The 21,147-nt window shown below is 32.1% G+C and overlaps 1 protein-coding gene across 1 annotated transcript; it reads right to left on the reverse strand.

Moving 5' to 3' along the window:
• Nucleotides 1–7,974: 7,974 nt before the first annotated feature.
• On the reverse strand, nucleotides 7,975–8,778 carry LOC126705786 (16 kDa phloem protein 1-like). The gene is made up of 4 exons (XM_050404990.1): nucleotides 8,669–8,778; nucleotides 8,409–8,513; nucleotides 8,185–8,311; nucleotides 7,975–8,091 (listed from the first exon to the last, which is right to left on the reverse strand). The coding sequence occupies exons 1-4, from the start codon at nucleotides 8,709–8,711 to the stop codon at nucleotides 8,016–8,018; spliced, it is 351 nt and encodes a 116-aa protein (XP_050260947.1). The 5' UTR covers nucleotides 8,712–8,778; the 3' UTR covers nucleotides 7,975–8,015.
• Between the last annotated feature and the right edge of the window lie 12,369 nt (nucleotides 8,779–21,147).

Consider the following 21,147-nt stretch of genomic DNA (forward strand, 5'->3'; position numbering starts at 1 on the left):
ATATCAAAAAAAATATTTTTGATAATAAAGGGTTTTCAGCTGATATTGTGTTTAGTTGCCAACAAAACAATGACTGAGTTTGTTTATGTTCTTGTTTGTTCTTACTCAAAATAAAGTTAGATCTTAATTCATATTATTTTTTATTTTTATTTCTGTTTTTTCCTTTTTTTCATTTAGTTAAAATTCATAAATTAATTTTTTGTTTTTAAAAAATGACGTGGCATTTTTAAAATTCTAAATAATATATTATATTATTATTTTAATGTTGACGTCAACATTTAGTGTGCCAGCGATGCACTCCGTTTGCCACCTAGGACTTTGCCGTTAGGGCACTGGCGGAAAGGACTAAAATGGATGGCGTTTTTCTAAATAGGGACTAAAAGCGATAAAAATAAAAAATAGGGACCAAAGTGGGAATCGTGTGAAAATGTAGGGACAAAAATGTGTTTTTTGCCTAAATAAAATAAAAGAGTAAGTGGCTGACTTGTGGTAGAGATTGTTTTAAAAGGTGTGGTGTAGATTAAATTTTGGGAAATGAAAAGTGAAAATAAAAATGGGTAAAGTTGATGTCTTGATGAGACCAGACATGATGTTGACAGGTGAATTGAGGGAATAAAAAGAAAAAGGTTTTAAATTTGCATTGACTTAGAATTTAATGTATATATAAATCCACCATAAATCTTAGGTTGAAAAATGTTTTTTTTTGCAAAATAAATTTTTAGATTTTAGTTAAATCTTCAATTTTTACTAATTTAATATATTTATTTATAATTGAAATAATTATTATATAAATTATGATATCATCACGGTTTAATCTCGGTTCGATCTTGATTTGACCTTAAAAATCTTGAACCTCTCTCTTGTACGATTCTTTGAACGGTACAAATTTCAAAACCATGCCTAGCATTACTCAAAATAAAATTCCCACTTGTAGAAACCAAATTTAAAATAAAATACTACCAGGTAGCCCGTGTGATATATAGAATAATTAAAATAAAAATTACATACATTTATTAGTTTTGAGAAGTTTTACGTCTATCATAAATTATATGTGGTAAGTTATTATTGGCTTTTATTTGAATCCACAATTTAAATTACTTTTTTTTTTCACACCTATAATAATCTACCACTAAAAATTTGTTGTGAAAGTATTGTAAAAATATTGTGAACGTAATATTTCTCATTAGTTTACTGTATGAGTTTGGAATTATTGTTTCAATAGTTAGAACCACTAACTCTGTAAGTCTTCAGCCTTTTGTAACCCAAAAGGAAAAACATGATCATAAAATAATATACACAAAAAAAAAAAAAAAACTTAACATAAGTTTGTGCTATATGTATTCTAGTTGCATTTTCATACTCATATTCCATTGTGGTATCAGAACCTCTTTCATGATATGTTATTGAATGATTTTTTTATTTTAATTTTCCGTTCCTAAACTACCAATTAGTCTAATGTGAGTGATTAGCCAAATTTCATATTGCTAGCATTAACATATATATAAAAACTAAAACATATAAAGAGCAATATGAAAATGAAAAAAAAAAAAAAACCAAACCAAGCTAGACACTAAGAACTGTTTAGGAAGAGGAAAACCTGAATACAGGGTGGAAAAACCTCTCCTTACTCATTCTGTTGGGAAATTACTACTAGTATGAATACTTGTGAATTGTGATACATAAAAGACTGTGAACCCTCCAAGTTCATATCAACCTATGTACTTGAGCTCTTGAAACTCTAGCTAACAACTAGCTTTACCAAACCTTTTCTTCATTTAGTTGACCGGAAACACTACCGTTGAACCACCATCGAAAAGCCACTAAATTGATTTGGATTTGAAATGCCTCTAGTGGTTTCCAAGCCTTCAACAAAACTTACAACACTCAGTATATGGTGATGGAGGTGAAGGTGTAAAAATTTCTCTAAATGATTTGGCAATGGTGAGAGAAATTGAGAAGAGAGGTTGGTAGAAGATTTTTCTCTAGACAAAGGTTCTCTATTTCTCTACAAAGAAGGATGGGATTAAATGAACTCTTTCTCAATGTATATACTCATATCACACTCTCTAGCCCCGTCAAACATGCAGAAGATGTGAGGTTTGCATATGTAAGAGCATTCGCATTGGGCCTTTCGAAATGTCAAATGTAAGGAAAATTTGGCATTCAGGCCCAAAGGAGTTCAGCATTCGGAATTGTAAATGTAGACTATTGCAAAAAAAATTTGCAATTGTGCTACAGTGCGATTCTACATGTAGAATCACACTATAGCTCAATTGTAAAAACAAAAATATTATTTTATTCCTTTTCTCTCTCATCTGTCTCCTAACTCTCGCACTCTCTCAACTTTGTCTCCCACGTCTCTTTCTCTTTCAAATTTCTCCCTTTCCCTTTGCTCTCCCTTAGGCCACCGTTGACCACCATCACCCAACAATGCCAAGCCTAGGCCGCGTCTTGATGTTTTGCTCCGATGGGTTTGCTCTAATGTGGATATGGTTTGCTCCGATGGTGATGCGTGCTGTTTGCTCCGATGGGTTTGATGTGGCTTCGATAGGTTTGATGTGGCTTCGATAAGTTTGCTCTGATGTGGGTGTGGTTTGCTCCGATCGGTGTATCATGGGTCAGGTGGTGGTGTGGGTTTTGATCGGTTGTGGCTGGTGGGTTTGGATCGGTGCTGTGTATGTGGATCGGTGCTGTGGGTTTGGATCGGTGTCATGGGTTTGGATCGGTGTTGTTGTGGTCGTGTCTTGTGATTATGGTTGTTGGTGGTGGTTTTGGCAATTTTTTGTGTTTCTTTTCCTCTTGGTGGTTGTTTCTTATGGTTTGATAGGCCAAAAACAAATTGACCCTTTGTGATAAATTAATCAATTAATTTAGTTAAGTGAATTAATTAAGTTAATTAACATGCAAACGTGTGGTTGCACAAATAAATCACCAATAAACTAAGTATGTAGCGAAAAATAAATTTGACACGGTGATTTGTTTACGAATGGGGAAAACCTATACGGCAAAAACCCTACCGGGTAATTTTCAAGTCACCACTCCCAAAATTCCATTATTATCACAACAAGTGATTACAAGTAAAGGAATCTTAGTACCTTATACCAATCTACAGTTGAATCCTTACCTTAATACCCAATTGAACTTGTTCTGTATTGACAATTTCTCCTTTCGATGCACGGCTCCTAAGTACGTGACTAATCAATTGCGCGGATCCTAGTACGCAACTTCAATCACCAATTAGAGAAGTTTGTTGGTCACAAAGTTTTTCAGTTCATCCCAACGATGAAGATCAAGAAGATGCTTGGTCACAAAACTCTACGGTGCGCATATACAACAACTTCTTCAAGAACGATGAACTAGGGCAAATTCTGTCTCCGGTCACAATTTGCTTGAACAAACTTTGCTCAACACTTGTGCAACTTGTGAACTCTTTGACGGCCCTTAAAATAATCATTTTATATGTCTAGGGTTGTGAGAAAAGAAGGCTTAAAGACACATTCACGGATCCAAAGAAAACAGAACAGAAAATTTGTTTTTCTTAAACCTCGACATATAGGAGTTGTCGAGTAGGTGTTGAGCACATGGGCTGAAACAGCTTTCTTAATTTCAATAGATGCAGCTGTCGAGCTTTAATGAATTTGCACTATTCAGCTTGTTTCTTGGATAGACTTGAATGACTTCAACACTTGATCTTGAAACCTTGTTTCTTGAAGTATTAAAAACATCTAGATCTACCCAATTACAAGTAAAGTGCGTTTTGTCAAAAGATTAGTCAATTACATAAAATAGTGACATATGTTCTTAATAAATGAATCACATATGTCCTAAAATAGTTGTTGTTGGTGGTGAGTTTGGTTGTGATGGTGGTTACTGGTCGGTGGCGTGGTGGTGGCAAGGTGGCCATTTTCATGTGGTTGTTCTTGCTATGGTTGGGGTTTGGGTTTGCTCACGGTGGAGAGAGAGAGAGATGGGGGAGGAAGGAAGAGAGAGAAACTTAGAGAGAGGAGATTATTATTATTTTTTTTGGTTATATATTTTAGTGGATAATATATATTATTTTAATGAGAAGAATAGGAAAATAAAAGTTGGGATGTTGGATGTATTGTAATATGGTATTGTGTAATTGATAAAGTAACTTTTTAGGATGATAAAATAAGATAAGATAGAATTTCCGGATGCGAATGCTCTAATAAAGCGGAAAAAGTAGATTGGGAAAAAAACAGACTGTTTTGTCTGCATGCTTGTTGAGACTTGGCAGGTCATGACCTGCCTTCTTAACGGCTCACTCAATCTATTTGCCACGTGTCACTTGCAGGCTAAAAGGTCGCATTGAGGCTTGTGCAGATCACAAAATGCAGCTTTGACCAAGTTTTAACTAGGCTCAAGTATAGCTTAGCAAAAAAACTAGGCTCAAGTATATTCTACCCATAATATAATAATGCCCAAAAATACATAAAAAAATAAGAGAATAAAATACATAAAGGAATTAAGCCAATAAAAATAAGGATTTAACAAAAATCAAATACCAATCAGCACCAAATGAATTTATCTCCAAAACCAAACACCTTCAGCACCACTTGGTGAAAACACCATTCTGTTTGATCATATAGTTATTGCATATCCATCTTTATCCCATTGTAGTACATGGAAGGATGTACTTTTGGCTGGGTATTCTTGCCATCATTCATATATTGCAACTTTTATTTGAGTGGAAGAATTTTATAATTACATGTCAGGTAGTATGATGGCTATATTACAATAAGTATCACTCTTCAAGTTATTTAAATGTCATGTGGGTCAATTGGAAGAATGAGATATATATCTTCATTTAGAAACTTAATTAATGTGATGCACATATGGTTTATCCTAATTATTAATTTATATTTATTTAATACATTATAAGTGATAAATAAAGACACTACTAAATTGGATTCTAATTCAAATAGTAGTGAACAATTATTTTATAAAACCTCCAATCAATGAATAGCTCAAATATTAGAAGTTTAAACAAGGAATATTTGTGTTTGCATCAAAGAGCCATAAAGGTATGTACATAGAATGCTTTTTGATTGCATTCTTGAGCATGAGTAAATTCTCTATCCCATACTAAGTGTTTCATTTTTTGCTTCAACAATAATATGCTTTCATTATTCTATTGTACGTAAACACATCTGAGTTCACTCATAGTTTGGTGGTGGTTGAAGTCGGCTCATAGTCTCCATGTTGATTTCTCTCTTCTATCTTCTCAAATCTTGCGTGAATTGAATTTCACAATAGTGGTCAACGATACTCACTATAAGGACCTGATAAAAAACAAAGGGAAATTTAGTAAAAGTGAACAACTAATTATATATTAGCAGTGGGAATCATTCACCTAATTAAATACAAATTTACCTGGAGGATAATAGGCTGAGTCTTGTGGAGGTGGTCGAGGGTTAGCATATGTTGGAGGGTATGGTGGGGGAGGATAAGAGTGTGAGGGGCCTCCTGGATGATGCTAGGATTTTTTTTTTTTCCTTAAGAGGGCCAAAGCATGAAACAATTTTTCACCATGTAGGAAAAATAATTATACAAACATTCAACACTAAAAGAAAACATGAAAATAAAACTGGCAATTGTTTATGTGTTAAAAAATTATAAATAAAAGAAAAAAGATAGTTTTTTTTTTGAAAATCAATTCAAGAATTTTATTGAATCAACAGATATTTCTGTCACGAATTACAATGGGAGCAACATCATCAGATATGTAATCAATTTAATATATAATCAATTATATATGATTTTGATTATATATTAAATTTTGCATTAATTTTTCTTGACTCTAAAGTTAGAGGCTATCCTAAATTATCTTTTACAATCAAAATTGATTTTATATCTTATTTGCTAATCTAATTCAAAACACAGAAAAAGAAGAATTAATGGATATAATGATGAGAGAAAAATATAACTTTGATAATATGAAAAATTAAACAATTTGACATGAAATTAATACTTAATTTAACTAAATCGAAAAAAGACTCAATGTTATGTCTTGCACACCAAAACTACAGAAAAGAAGAAGGTGGTTTTAAGAAAATACTAATTTGTTTCTCATGATTAGGGAATTCACATTTCACAATCAGATGAAACGGACATATTTATGATTTATCCCCCCTCTGCGCGCAAAACAAGAATAAATGATTGGGTTCCATAAAAATAAAGGGGCATATTTCATATTTCATATTTATGATTTATTTTGAAGGACGTTTTTGGCAAAATAGGTTAACAACCTTGCATATAAGCTTATATGTTCACCATAACTTTAAAAACCGAGCCAAACAATGAGAAGGAAAAATGTGCGTGATTTTTTGGTTTTCGAGTTGGGATATATATAATAAAAAGTATAATAAAAAAAATGTTATTCAACTTAATATCTTGTGAGTCCACCTATTTTCAGAGATATTTCTTTATGAGAGACGTATAAACACTTATTGCATGTCAAGTATCATATAAATTCACTTAAAAAAAAGTATCATATAAATTCATAATGTAGGACTGTTGCGACTCCAAAGTGAAAGATAAATTGGGAGAATAAATACTGAATGAATCAATTATAAGTAAAAAATTGTTAATATTATTATCTTTTTTAATGAGGGACTTATTGTTTGTGAGAAAGATTTAGTGAAAGTCCTATTTCAGAAAAATAAAATAGGATGTTATACCTTTCCCTCTATATATCAACACCATGTTCCATCAAGAATTTCAAAAATTGAACGTATTTGGTATTGTGTGCGCCAAACATTCATGAATGTGATATTGGGTTTAGTACTTGGCCCATTTACTCTTTTTTTTTTGGGGTTGCTAAAGCCCATTTACTCCATTAGTACGTCAAGAAATAATGCATGTATGCATACTTTTCTTTGTTTGGGAATAAGCCCAATAAAAATAGTTTTGATTATATATCAAAAATGTTTTCTTTAATTTACACATATTTTTCAATTAATTCGTGCATCGTATATGAGCAGTTGAATTCAGTTTTTCTCATTATTACTTTTTTTTTTTTCCCTAAAAGAATCTTCTCTTATATTACTTTAAACTAGCATAGACTTAATTTATTCAATGTGAATTCTATTGAAGTTTTAAATGGTTCACTAACTATTAACTTTTGATTATGTTAGACCATCGTACATCCTTAGTGCAATGGTCACTTCACAAGTATAAGTGCTTATAGGGTGTAGGGAGTAAGGGTAGCAGTTCAAGTCTCCAGAAGGGAGTTTTACACACACATATACTTAGATTAGGTTAGAGTAGAATTTTTATCTTGTATATATATATATAAAACTTTTGATTATGTTAGTAAAATTTTCTCTTTAATTTGCATTTAATTTTTAATTAATTCTAATACCACACAGGCATATTACTAATTTAATTTGGTCAATTTGTTACATGTTACCTACATCAGTACTCACCGTTTTATTAGAATAAAGTAACCAGATTTAGATTAAATTACACTTGATATTTTTTGAATAAATCCTAATTTTATTGCATTGAATGTTTTCTTAAAAATCTCTTATTTGACCTTTTTTTTTTTGTGTAATTGAATTTTTTATTTATAGATAAATATTTAATTACATGTTTTACAATAAATATTCTCAAAACCTGTACAGATTAACTACTATAGTACCAAATAAAATTAAACCTCATTTAGATAATTTGGAAAATGGAATATATCGAGGCTACCTGCAAATTAAACCAAATCATAACTCTTCCGTGACAAGTTCCGAGTGATATTATAGATTTTACCATATAATTTTTAAAACAGTGACGAAGAATATTATAAGTTTTATCACATAATTTTTATAAACTTATGCATCACTAATAATAAAAAAATTTAAAAATTTATTTATTATTTTATTAAAATGTAACAATTACATTAATTATCATGTCAACCTGTAACTTTATGCAGTAAAAATTATATTTTTTTAATACCTTTTTTCCATTTTAAAAACAGATTAAGAACTTAAAAGGGACAGTTTTTACCTCCCAGAAGTAGTCTGCAGAGGCCAGGTGTCGTCGTCGAATCCCTGAGAAAGAACCTTTTGCAATAGAACTCTAACAATAACCAAAACCACCCAATTAAAATTAAGCCAAAAGGGTCTCAAAAGAACGCATTTTCATTTCATAAAAACTACAAAAGCAAATTACCTTCCACTGCCGATGAATTTGTGTGAAGTAACTTTATTCTCGTTCCAAACCATGATTTTTATCTCTACATAACCTTCAATTAACTCCAACTTAAATTTGTGGTTGAATGTCGGATTCTTACCACCATCTATCTACAAATAAAACCAAAAAAAGTAAAAAAAAAGTAAAAAAAAAAAAAAAAAAATGACTTTGAATTCAGATCCGACAGAGAATTTGGTACAAACCAGTACAAGTTTTAGTGCGATACTTGGCACTAGGATATTCGAGGCACACATACGGGTACTGCTTTGAAATCCATTCGGTGTCTTTGAGCTTGTTGCACCCAACAACTGCACCAAACCAAAAACGACATTGAACAAGAGTGACATATATACATGGAGATAGATGTGATTGGGGTATTAATTTTTGTTGTCATTTTTGCTGTAATCTTCATTAGGTTAAAGCTATAAAAAGAAAGGGATTGAAGGGCCATAGAAACAATTACCAGTGACCTCAAGAATTTGGCCTTGAATGCCAATAATCGACATGATGGATTTGATTTCTGTAGCTGTTTAGTTGGATTTTGATGATCTCTCGTATAGTTTTACTGCAACGCGTGGGATACATGTTCCTCGAAGTTTTGTGCAAGACTTTTAGAGTCAAACAATATTGTTGGTATCTCTTTCAACCAAGTTTGGAAAGAGTCTTTCTCAAAAAAAAAAAAAAAAAAAATGTTTGCAAAGAGTCTACCAGTTTAGCAAACAATTACGAGTTTGATGACCACTGGTCCACTTCTAAGTTCTAACCAACCGACTTGGAATAGTAGTATACGCGGTATTTAAGCCAGCCAAGGGACATGAAAGGTAAGGAGTAAGAAATTAACGCTATATTTCACCAAAAAAGAATAAAAAAGAAATTAACACGCACGATATGACGTGGATAATGATAAATGATTAATTTATTATTAATAATATATTTTAAAAATATTTTTTTGACATTTTTTAAGAAATATTGCTAGAGGTATATGCCATATACAACTAAAATTCTATAAATTAAGTGGGTACTAGTTAGTTTAATTGGAAATTTTTCTTTGGATAAGACATCTGAAATTCAAACTTTACATATAATAAAAATCGATTAATATCTTGATCTGATTATAAATAACAATTATCATGGAGTGAATATCATAGGTTAACATTACGTACTGTTTCAACTTATTATTTTGGGGTTATTTCTATTTTATTTTTTTAGTTATATACATATATATTTTTACATATTTTTGGTCAAAACCCATATAATTCACTAAGAATTTTACAATTATTAGTCCATATTTCAATTAATATATCAATCTCAAACCCAATATATTTCTTTTTAATAATAATAATAATAATAAGTAAATTTCATTCACATTTTCTTAGTAGTGTGTGGACTTTGGACTGTGGAGGCGCTTAATTAAAAGTAAAAAAAAAAAGCCTACACTTTCCCTCCTTTATCCTTTTCAATGATAGACTTAGTGTACGTTTGGATACAGTTTATTTTACTGAAAACTGAAAACAATAAAATAATTTTTTTTAATTACTATTCATTAGAGAGAACACTATGCATTTGCCTTGGTGCACTGTTCATGTCCCATGAACAGTGCACCAGGCGCTAGACTTGAAAAAAAAAAAAAAAAATAAAGCCCTGAAACGTGGACGCGCAATACAAACAGACCTTTAGTCACGCACCTAGATTCACAAAACTGAAATAAACAAACAAAGAAAATAAATGAAACAAGCTTTGTTTCTTAAAAAAATAAAATAAAAAAAATGAAACAAGCCAAACAATTGGAGATGAAAATCAGGAAAAAAAAAATGAAATGAAGGGCGTGATCCATTATGGTTAAGCGGCTGGAATGAAAATTTTCTGCCAGAACGAAATGGAAATCATAACTTTGATTTCTATAATAAAAAAAATCCATAAATTGATATGACAACTTAAGTGATAGTGCCATATCATATAGTTATTAATTAAATTCACATCACTTTTTGAGGCCAAACTCAATTTCGTTTAGGCTTTAGAGCATTCACGTAATTTCTTCCATAAAATAGCATAAGTCACGAAGCCTATTTGAATTATATGTTTTTTATATTCTTTAACATTAATACAAAGTTTCGTTTCAATTAGATGTTATTTACTATTAGGTTGAAAAACAAATACTGTGTGCACTTTTTTAAATGTAAAAACTTTAACTTTAAATTTTTGATTAATGACATAATTATTGGTTTTAGATCATTTTCAACTTTTGTAAGCATGTAAAATATAAGAAGATAATCTAATTCAATAGTGATTGATAGATTTGTTAAAATTCACATTCAATAAAAAATATTAAATTGTATACAACATAACTTAAGAGTTATATCTTGAAGCCAAAAAAAAAAAAAAAAAAAAAAAAAAAAAAAAAAAAAAAAAAAAGGAAAAGGAAAAAAGAAAAAGAGAAAACCTCAAGAGTTATATCAAATTTTACTTAGAGTTAGACATTTTAAAATACAAAAACTTGAAAGAAAGTTACATAGAACAAAGTTGAGTTTCAGATTGCCCAGGCTTGAATGATTATAAAAATTAAAAAAAAAAATTGCCCAGGCTTGTCGCAAGTGTGGGTCACCGCTTGTCATAAGTTCCCATAAAATAAATCTGTACTCCTTCGGCTTCCTAAGGCTAAAATCTTGATTGATCAGATGACAGTTACAGAAACCCATCATATCTCCTATTATCTCCTTTTGATTAATACAATTAAACCCCATTACCACTATAATGGTTAAACATCACAAAATCCTTTCCTCTCCCTCATCACTTGCTCTATAAATAGATTCCCACTTCTCAACTTTTTCATATCTCTCAATCTCCCACTCTCATATAGACACACATACACACAAATCATTTTCCAATGGCTAGCGGAAATGTGTTTATGTTTTTCTTTCTTGCATGTCTCTTGGCAGTGACAAATGTGACAGCAACAAGGGACTTGTACATTAAGCCTGGACACAGGCTCGCAGCAAGGCTTGATACCAGTGAAGGCTTAGTCCCTTGCTGGAATGCGCTATTGGAGCTCAAATCATGTTCAAATGAGATTGTTGTTTTCTTCCTCAATGGCCAGGCTGATATTGGTCCTGACTGTTGCCGTGCCATTACAATTATAACACATAACTGCTGGCCTGCCATGCTCACTTCACTCGGTTTCACAGCTGAGGAAGGCAATATTCTAAGTGGCTATTGTGATGCGGCAGCCTCCGTTCCAGCTACAGCTCCTTCTCCAAGCTCACCAGCGCCTCGGGCCTAGCCTTAGGAGAGAAATATATATATAAAAGGTTGTACCAAGTGTGCAAAGCTTTATGCAATCTATTGGTACTTTTTTAGTTACAGCAAGATATTATGTCCCTCTCTTGCCTTTTGTTTTGGTTTGTTTTACTAAGAATTATTTCCTGGGACAAATTGGTTGTCTCTCTGTCACGCTCCCTGGGTACATATTGGGAATTTTCATGTGGTTTAGTCTACTATGTAATAATTAACCACGTAATAAAAAAAAAAAAGGTTTTGCTATGTAAAACTTTGATCATCAGATGTTTAATGCAATTCCGCTTAGCTTTTCATTTTACTCTCTACATGTTCCTGCATATTTTGAATGGCCGTTTCAACCAGACTACTATAATCGGATCCTACCTAACCTATTTATGGTAAGCATTGACATGACCATCTCCCATTGAGTCAAAAAGTCACTTTTCTTGGGCATCAACAGTCCTAAACAACTCTTCAATAATTTATCTTTAAAAAAATATTCAAACATATAAGATATAAGAAGAAAACATAATTCAATAATGAATTTGTTATAATTCCCAAATCCAATAAAAATTTATTGTGAACAATATTGAACAATTATTTTATTAAATCTCAAATCAAATCACTACAAATAAATAAGCCCTGAAAGTAAAGATTATGTTTTCATTATTCATTGAACAATTAATTTATAAAATCTCAAATCAAATCACTATAAATAAATATAAGTCCTGAAAACAAAGAGTATGTTTTCATTATTCTGATGGCTGTGTTATTTTTATACATCCTTTTCATTCCCAATGTAGACACATCCGAGATCACTCTAGTATTAAGGTGGAGGATAAGTTTGAGGTGGTGGTTATGGAGGTGGAGGATAAGTTGGAGATGGTGGTGGATATAAATGGGGTGAGGCTAGTGGCGATGGCGGATAAGCTGAAGTTGGGGGTGGATACCATGTTGGAGAAGGAGAACAATTTGGGTAGGAAGGTGGGTTATGAACTTCAGATATTGGTGGGTACAAAGGGGCTCGGGTTGTAGGCGGTGTCTCCGATGGCAATGCTGATGGAATTTTGCTTTTTGCAAGTTTCTGCAATAATCCAATAAATTATTCAGCTCCCATTAAAAAAAGAAAAATACCTCAATGAATTGATACAAGATTCATGCTATTAAATAATAATAATCCAATGTACTTTAGTGTAGCTTAATGTCACTTACAGGAGCATTAGAATAATGTAATACAAGTTTCACTTCTCCTGACTTCCTGTAAGGGAGAAAAGTGTACGTTAATAGGCAAAATTCTGGTGAATGTAAAGGGTATTTTCCACCATACTTCCTAGAAATTTGGTAAAACCAGGCATATATGAATAGGGTTGGCAAAACTTGAAACTTTTCATGGTGTCCAGCTAAATATATGAATATGTATATATATATATATATATATATATAAAAGAAAATTTCATTAAGATAGTTTCATATAATTAGTTTAAAACAAATATTTTTTCTTTCAAATAAATCCAGTGTAATTATCTTTTTAAATTATATCAATCACAATAATTACTCTTTACAAAATTTAAATCAAGGCTTTTTTGTTAAATAAGTTAAAGATACATATCAATAAGTGTATAAAAATCATGGTTTTAAAAACTAGTACGGTGAAAGAACCGGTCGATGAGCTAATTACCGGTTTTCTAGTCGGACCGAGGTCCGACTGATGGTTGAATCGGTGACGTCATAAATAATTTAATTATTATTTATTTAAATTATATAAATAATTAATAAATTTTTAATTATATATAAAAATATATATATTAACAAGTGTGTGTAAAAGTAAAACAAGTGTAAAATATTTTACAAAAGTCACTCAGTCACTCATCTCTCCCTACTTTGTCGACACTCTGCTTTCTTAAAAAAAAAGGTTTCCCTTCCACAAACCAAACCTCCAGCCTCCGATCCACTCCCAGATGCCACTCATCACCGGCCATCGATCCACTCATCGGCGCCACTCATCACCGACCACCGATCCACTCATCGGAACCACTCATCACCGATTGCATCTCCATCGCCATCAACACCACCCATTGATTCACCTACCTGAGTTTTTTTTTTTTTTTCATCATCCTCCATTGTCATCGGCCCCATTGTTTCTTGGCCACCTCCACCGTCGTTGATTCATTCTTTTAATCTTAGTTCTGGATTTTTTTTTCCTTTATTGCTGCGTAGCTTTATCAATTTGGGTTTTTGGATGGTTTATGGGTTATGGGTGGTTGGGTTTGTGGGTTGTGGTGGATGGGTTTTGGGTGGGTAGTTGAAATGGTTTGTGGGTAGAGCAGACTAGGAGTGAGCTCAAAGGGCGAAGGCGTGCCGTTGTGCGTGAGGCAGAGAGAATAGAGTGAGGTAGAGAGTAGAGAGAGCTTGAGTTGAGTTGAGTGGCCTTGAGAGCTTGAGGTGAGTGAGAGAGTGAGGTAGATGAGAAGAGGAGGCGTGAATCGTGAGGTGAGAGTGAAATGGCTGATGAGAATAGTGAGTCAGTGAGGACTTTAGGTTAGTTTTGAGGAGCAGGAAAAACGACATAGTTTTGAGGAGCAAAAAACTTAAAAATGACGTAGTTTAGTTTGAGGAGCAAAACCGGTTTGACCGCATCGGTTTTCGGTTCTCAGGTTGAACCGGCCAGTTTTTACTATTTACCGATTTTTGGGCCATTTCCAGTTTTATACCATAACCGGACCAGATTGAAAGCCGGTTCCTGATTGAACTAGTCGAACTGGCCGGTTCGGTCCGGTTTTTTAAAACTATGATAAAAATTGTCCTAGAAAACTTAAAATTTATACAAATCATTTAATTTTAGATAAATTTCAAGGACGGAAGCAGTTGGGTTGGGGGGTAGAAAGTATAAATGAAAAATTTTTGGTATAGACCAAACTTAACATAAACTTGTTCAATTTCAGTGCATTAATTAACATCACAATTATATTTGTGGACGTATATCTAGATTATTCTTTAATGAACTATTACCAATTTTATTAATGGTGATTTTTCAAAAAATTATTTGATGGATTTTAGAAACTGGGACATAAAACTAGATGTCGAAAACATTGCATTCTCATTATGAGCTTCTAAATTATAAGTATCGGAAAAAATACCGGCCGTACCGGCCAATTTCGGGCAATACCGGCCGGTACAGAAAAAAAATTTTTATTTTTATTTTTATTTTTTAAGTTTTGTAATTTTTGAATTTTGTTAAGGCAGAATGATAACTTGTTTGCATTAACTTATTAGTATTATTTATTTTCTTAGTATGCAATGTAACTTTTCAGCTTTCTATTTTTTATATTGTGTTTTTTTTCTTTTTCTTTTAATTGATAATTTGATACTAAAGTCTAAAACCATGAATAATTAGTTCTAAATTGAGGAAATGTTTTATGGTAAACTTTTATATTTATTATAATACACACACACACACACACATACATTTATATATAAATATATATATATTTATATATATATATATATATTTATTTATAAATATAAAAAATAGTGGTAAACCTGAAACGGTACACCAGTATTGACCGGTATCCGAAATATATCGTACCGCTGGCCAAATCGGTACAGCCTCTGATATGGTATTGACTCCCTTGGTGTTTAGCCCGTATTTGTGCTTTATTTATTTATTTTTTGTCAATAATAATTTTTCTACAGATAATTCATGTTATTCTTGGGGCAATTGGGTTTCTTTATACTAGATTTGTACTTTATTTTGTTGTTGTTATCTAGAGGTTATTGTAATTATTCTTGAAGCAACGGAGCAAAAGGGATATAGCATTTATATTAGAAGGTTCTATAAGACATTTAAAATGTACTCCAACTAAAATTTTATTACTGAAAGTTTCAAAGTATATTTTTATCTTTAATCATAATTTTTTATGGTTTTATTTGACAGAAGTTACATGCCACGTATAATGCTTGCACATTGTAAAATTGAGGTGCTTTTTCTATGTGCTTAATTAATTATTAAAGTAGTTAATTTATAGGTAAATTGTATTGTTGGTGTTCGTTTGTTTAGACCTCTAAAACCAGATTGTTTAACCTAATATATTAACCAAGAGATTACTTGGATTAATTATTCAGATCTAGGTTAAACAACAATAAATCATATCATGCAAAAATGCGGAAAAGTAAATAACACACGATATGATGACCCAAGAAAACTGGTGAAATAAACCGTTTCAAGATAAAAACCTGGAGAGAATTTGACATAGCTATCCTCAAGGTAAACAAATCCACTATAAGAGAATTGAAGTTTTTACAATTAGATATAACCCTAAATCTATTGCTCCCTCATGTAGTAACTTACTGACACGACGATGTGCAAGTTTCGAATTCACAGACTTCTTCTCTTCTTGGATTTACACCAACACAAGCTGCCTTGCTTGTGACTTTGAGATCCTACTCAAAGGTTTTAGATCACCTTCTATAATAATCTTGATGCAGCAACTATGTTCTACCAACGCTTGATTGTAGTTCTTATTCCGGTAGATTCATGTGTAGTTAAAAGGTACAAAACCTCTCAGATCTCACAAAGAGTAACATAGAAGTCTCACCAAAGTCTTCAAAACATGGCTAGGGTTTCCCTTTAATATGTGGAGAAGTTTAGATGAAACCCTAAACGTTTTTGCAGGCTTGGGCTTGTTCAAAAATTCAGCAGAAAAATTGTGCATTTGATTTTCGATCGATCAAGCTTAATTCTCGACCAGTCGAGCTAGATAGAACCACACTTCCTTTTTCTGCAATCAGCTGGACATGAACCTTAAAACAAACACTTTTAAGCATTGCCTAAGAACCTAAACTATACATGTTTTGTTCTCGGTTTGCCAACAAAATACAAATATGATTCTAAATATTTAAATCTAAATCTTTAGAACCTAACAATCTCCCCCTTTGGCAATTTGTGACAAAACACACATACAACATGTAATGCTTAAATTAAATAACAGCCCAAATACAAGATATTGCCCTAATACAATTCTTACACAACTAATAACTATTAGTTGCTAGTATAGATAACAGCTGTTGAAAGAATTAACCTGTAAATTCCTGAAACACTGAAAACAAACTATAAACGCATGTGTGGAAGATACAGTCCATAATCTAAGTAAAAATACTAACTTTAATTCACAAAACATATAAAGAAACAGAGAACACATTAATAATGAATAATCTCACCATTAACAGCTATCATAACCAATAAGCACATCAATGTTTGTGAATCAAGTACATAAACATATAAACAATGAAATATAAACATCAAAACCAAAGAAAATAAATAAAGAAAATACATCAAAATCCCCTTAAACATCAAAACTCTACTCCCCCTAAATACAAAAAGTCCTAAAACCTACTCCTCCTTTTTGTTACGTATTGCCAAAGGCAAAGTTAGATATCAGAGGGTGGAGGAGGTGGAAAAGCACTCCTATACTCCACAAAATCTGCTCTCAAGGATGCAACCTTTGTCAATAACTTATCCAGAAGTTGTCCATGAGTTGCCTGTGTAGTCATGAAGGATTGCATCATGGCACGGAGTGAAAGAGGAGGGGCAACAGTAGGGTCTACATCGTCAACACCACCAGAAGGATACACAACTGTAGTCGGATCCACAAAAGTCTCCTTAGTAGCAGACATAGTACCAGAGGTAGGAGTTGTAGTAGAAGCTTCTCCTCGTGATCTCTTTGACGTCCCAGTGCTTGGCTTAGCACTTTTCATTTGTGCTTGTCACTGTCTAAGAAAGGCAACTCCTACGAGGCTAGTGATGTGAACTAACTCTAAGTGAGGAAAATCTGACAACCCTAGAAACCTCAAAATCCTATATATGTACATGGGGGAAGAACAACTATTGAGCTTTACTAGTACTCATATAGATATCAATAATGGTTTGAATAAACATAGAGAGAAAACACCTACCATCAGTAACAAGAGCATAAAGAAAAACACATCTTTCTATGGGAACAGTATGAACATGAGAAATAGGATAAATGTTATGACAAGAAATCCTTAAGTACAAAGAATAAAGCTCAGTGAGTTCACAAGAATTGATTCTTGGTTCAATTTCCCAAGAAATAGGACCACCACAAAGAAGTGACATCATGTCATCAACAGCAGGAAAAATAGTGTATGGGTATGTGGGTTTACGAACTACAGGCACTTCTAAAGCTTCAGAAACTCTTTGCTTATTTATGGTAAACTCTTGACCTCTGATCTAGGAAGTCAAATAATGACCACCCGTCATTTTAGGATAAATAGAGAGATTTGAATAAAACTCTCTAATCAAAGCTGCAGGAGGAGGATCAGACACCTCACACAAAGAAACCCAGTTCCTATGAATAGATGGATCTAACTCACTCAAGATAATCTCCCTTTCACCCAAAATAGACCTATATTTAGTTAAGGTCTCATAAGTCTCTTCACACTTATCTGTGAGAAACCTAACTCTATCAAAATAAGTTGAAGCAGAAGAAGATGATCTGGGATTCCTATTTGTTCTAGTTTTTAACTTCCTACCAACTTTAGGAGCCATGACTGAGGACAGAAACAAAACAACACAACAAAAACCAAGGGTAGACTGCATTAAGAGGGGTTAGAGACAAGATAACATGCAATTTTGAAAAACTATATGATGCATGACATTAGAATTCATATGATGCATGATCTAATGCTCTAAAACATTCTAATTTCATCATAATTTTGAAAATTGACCAAGAATTTTAAGAATTTTAGAAAATCCCTAATTTGAAAAACCTAATTTTCAAAAAATCTTCATATTGATCAATTGAACTACATAACAAGCATAAAACATGTTATAATCACTTAATCTATCAATCACACAGGTCAATTTTGTCCAATTTTGCAAAATCCCCAAATCTCTCAAGAACATTAGAACCCTAATTTCAAAAATTTCAATCAACCACAAAATTTTTGAAATTAAAGCATGTGAATCATGTTTATATGATGCATGAGCAAAAACCCATGATTTAGTTTTGATCAAAAAGCCCAAAAATATCAAAACCTCAATTTTTTTAAAATGCAAAAATCCCTAAAAAAATGCATGAAAACATGTAATATGATAAAAAAGAAGGGGCAAAAGTGTCTTACCTTAGGATGGGGAAGGAAACCTTTGAAACTTTGACCAAGAAAATGACAAAAAAAAAAATTTGTGAGAAGGGATCGAGAGAGGAATCGGAGAGAAAGACAAAGAACTTTTGAAAAAAAATCAGATCTAATTCCTATATGTTTTTAAAAATTGAAATCCAATTGTTCGAGAGGAATCGGACAGGAATCTAAATGTAAATGAAGAAAGGTTCGACTAGTTGAAAGGAATCGGGAAAGAATCGAAGGGACCAGAGACCTTAAGCTGAAAAACTGATTTTCTTCTTCACATTTTGATTGGTCGAAAAATAGACTCGATCGGTCGAATTCTAAAGAAACAAAAATTTTGAAAAATTCTGGAAAAATTTTCTGTAGAATCATTTGAAAAATAATTTTTATAATATGACATGTATGTTCATGACTTTAAATGATTTTCAAAACCAAATTTAAAAAAAAAAAAAATCCAACCTTTATCAAATTTCTTTAATCTTTTCTTTGCTCACTCCCCAAAATGCAATAAACACATCAAGTTGTTTAATTTTGGACGACCACTAAACTTAACACACAATTACATGTACCAAATTTAACAAAGTTTTGCTTGTGTTGTGTGCAACTAGTAAGTGTATGAGATACTTACAAGGTGATATGTGGATAGAAAATAAGTACAATTTCTACATTATTCATGACATAAGTTTGAAAGTGACTATCACCTAAAGGGTAACTCTCACATTTCCTAGAAAACACACTTGCAACCATGCATATATATATATATATATATATATATTTTTTTTTTTTGAATTTTGCTTTTTCTTTTTCTTTTGAAGCATATTAATCTTTATTTTTCATTTTGCTTTTTGCTTCTTTTATCTATTGTACAGTAACACCTTAAGTATTTTGTTGTGCAAGTGCTACACCTTACCGAGCATGGCTTTTATAATTTGTACACAGGTGTTCATGATTGGCGAGTAATAGTGGTGAGATGGTTATTTATGCCTTTCTCCTAGGATTTTTTAGTCCTTAAAATCAAAAGAATATGACTTCAAAATCAAGAGCATGTGATTAAAAACCATAAACAACTCATACAATATAAGCACTACATAGCACAAACTAGCAAAGTGCAGAAGAATAAAGCTCATCAAAGCTAAACAAGGTACACAGTCATGAAATGTAAGTTTCATAGGCCAACCTTAATTACACATCTTGAAGATGTATAATACAAAATCCCCATTTTTTTTTTTTTGTTTTCTAATTTTCTATTTTTAAAAAAAAAAAACAAAAAACAACCAAAACAAACCTAGAATGCAATGTATGAATGTTACGCAAATGCAAACCCTAAAGAAAAACAATTTTGGTCATAGGAGATAGAAAGAATTGACACAAGGACCATGAAACTCATAGGTGACTAGGGACATGTGATCACACCAATCACTTGACGAAGAGACTCAAACTTACTCCTATCAAGTGGTTTGGTAAAGATGTCTGCATTCTGACGCTCAGTAGGAATGTACTCAAGAGCAGCAACCTTTCTTTCGACAAGATCCCTGATGAAGTGATATCTAGGTGAATTGGTAGCAAAAGAACCAGGAGACAAATGATATATTGTTTCACATCCGTCTAAAAATTTTATACTATCTTCAAGGGCTCTCCCATAGCTTAGCTTGTAAGTAACCAGAAAAAAAACTAAAAATTTAATTTATGATTTATATTGTTCTTTATATAAAAATTTAGGCCAAAATCCAAATTACCGGTTTAAAGTTTAGGTGAATTGTCATTTTTATTTCTAAAATTTTTAGTTTTGTTATTTTAGTCTCTCTACATTTTTATCAAATTAGTCATTTCGTTCATTGCATCTATAAAATTGTTGTTAAGTCCAAATACAGGAGCATCAATCACATATATCAATAGAGTCAATTTCATAAAAGCTAATTGATGGAATGACCATGTAAACACAAATTTTTCTCAATTGTAGAAAATCAAACAATTGAAAAGAAATATGGTTTGCAAATAATAATTTGTATTGATGAATAACAAGTACAATCTCTATTTCAATTCTTTTACAAAAGAATACCCTTTGATTCTATCTTCATTGAACTTGACTTAAACAAGGAATCTTCTTGACTTTAGTTGAAAGATGGATTGAACGGTCTCCACAACAAATCTCTAGCTTCAAGCTTATTGGAGATTTATTGTTCTTCAAGTCTTTGAATATGAAGGCTTTTAGGTTGAAGTTCTTTGGGGCTTTAGAGGCTTGATCCGTTGAGCTTCAAGGATTTGAGGTTTGTTGAAGTTTATGGAGGCTTTTTCAGCTTAATTCCAATAGAACTTCAAAGAACTTATTTGAATGTCCTTCGTGTGTTCTTGAGACAGAATTTCTCCAGAGCTTTGACGTCTTGAAAACTTGGTCTTGAAAATGAGAAGGGATGTCCTCTATTTATAGTGATTTTAGAGGATAAGCTCCACTATGAATTGATATGCTTGAAAGTATGTAGCAGACTTTTGATTGGTCCAAATTCTTCTTAGAGATAATTATCACTA

The sequence above is a fragment of the Quercus robur genome, chromosome 11, assembly GCF_932294415.1.
Source record: "Quercus robur chromosome 11, dhQueRobu3.1, whole genome shotgun sequence".
Lineage (NCBI taxonomy): Eukaryota > Viridiplantae > Streptophyta > Magnoliopsida > Fagales > Fagaceae > Quercus > Quercus robur.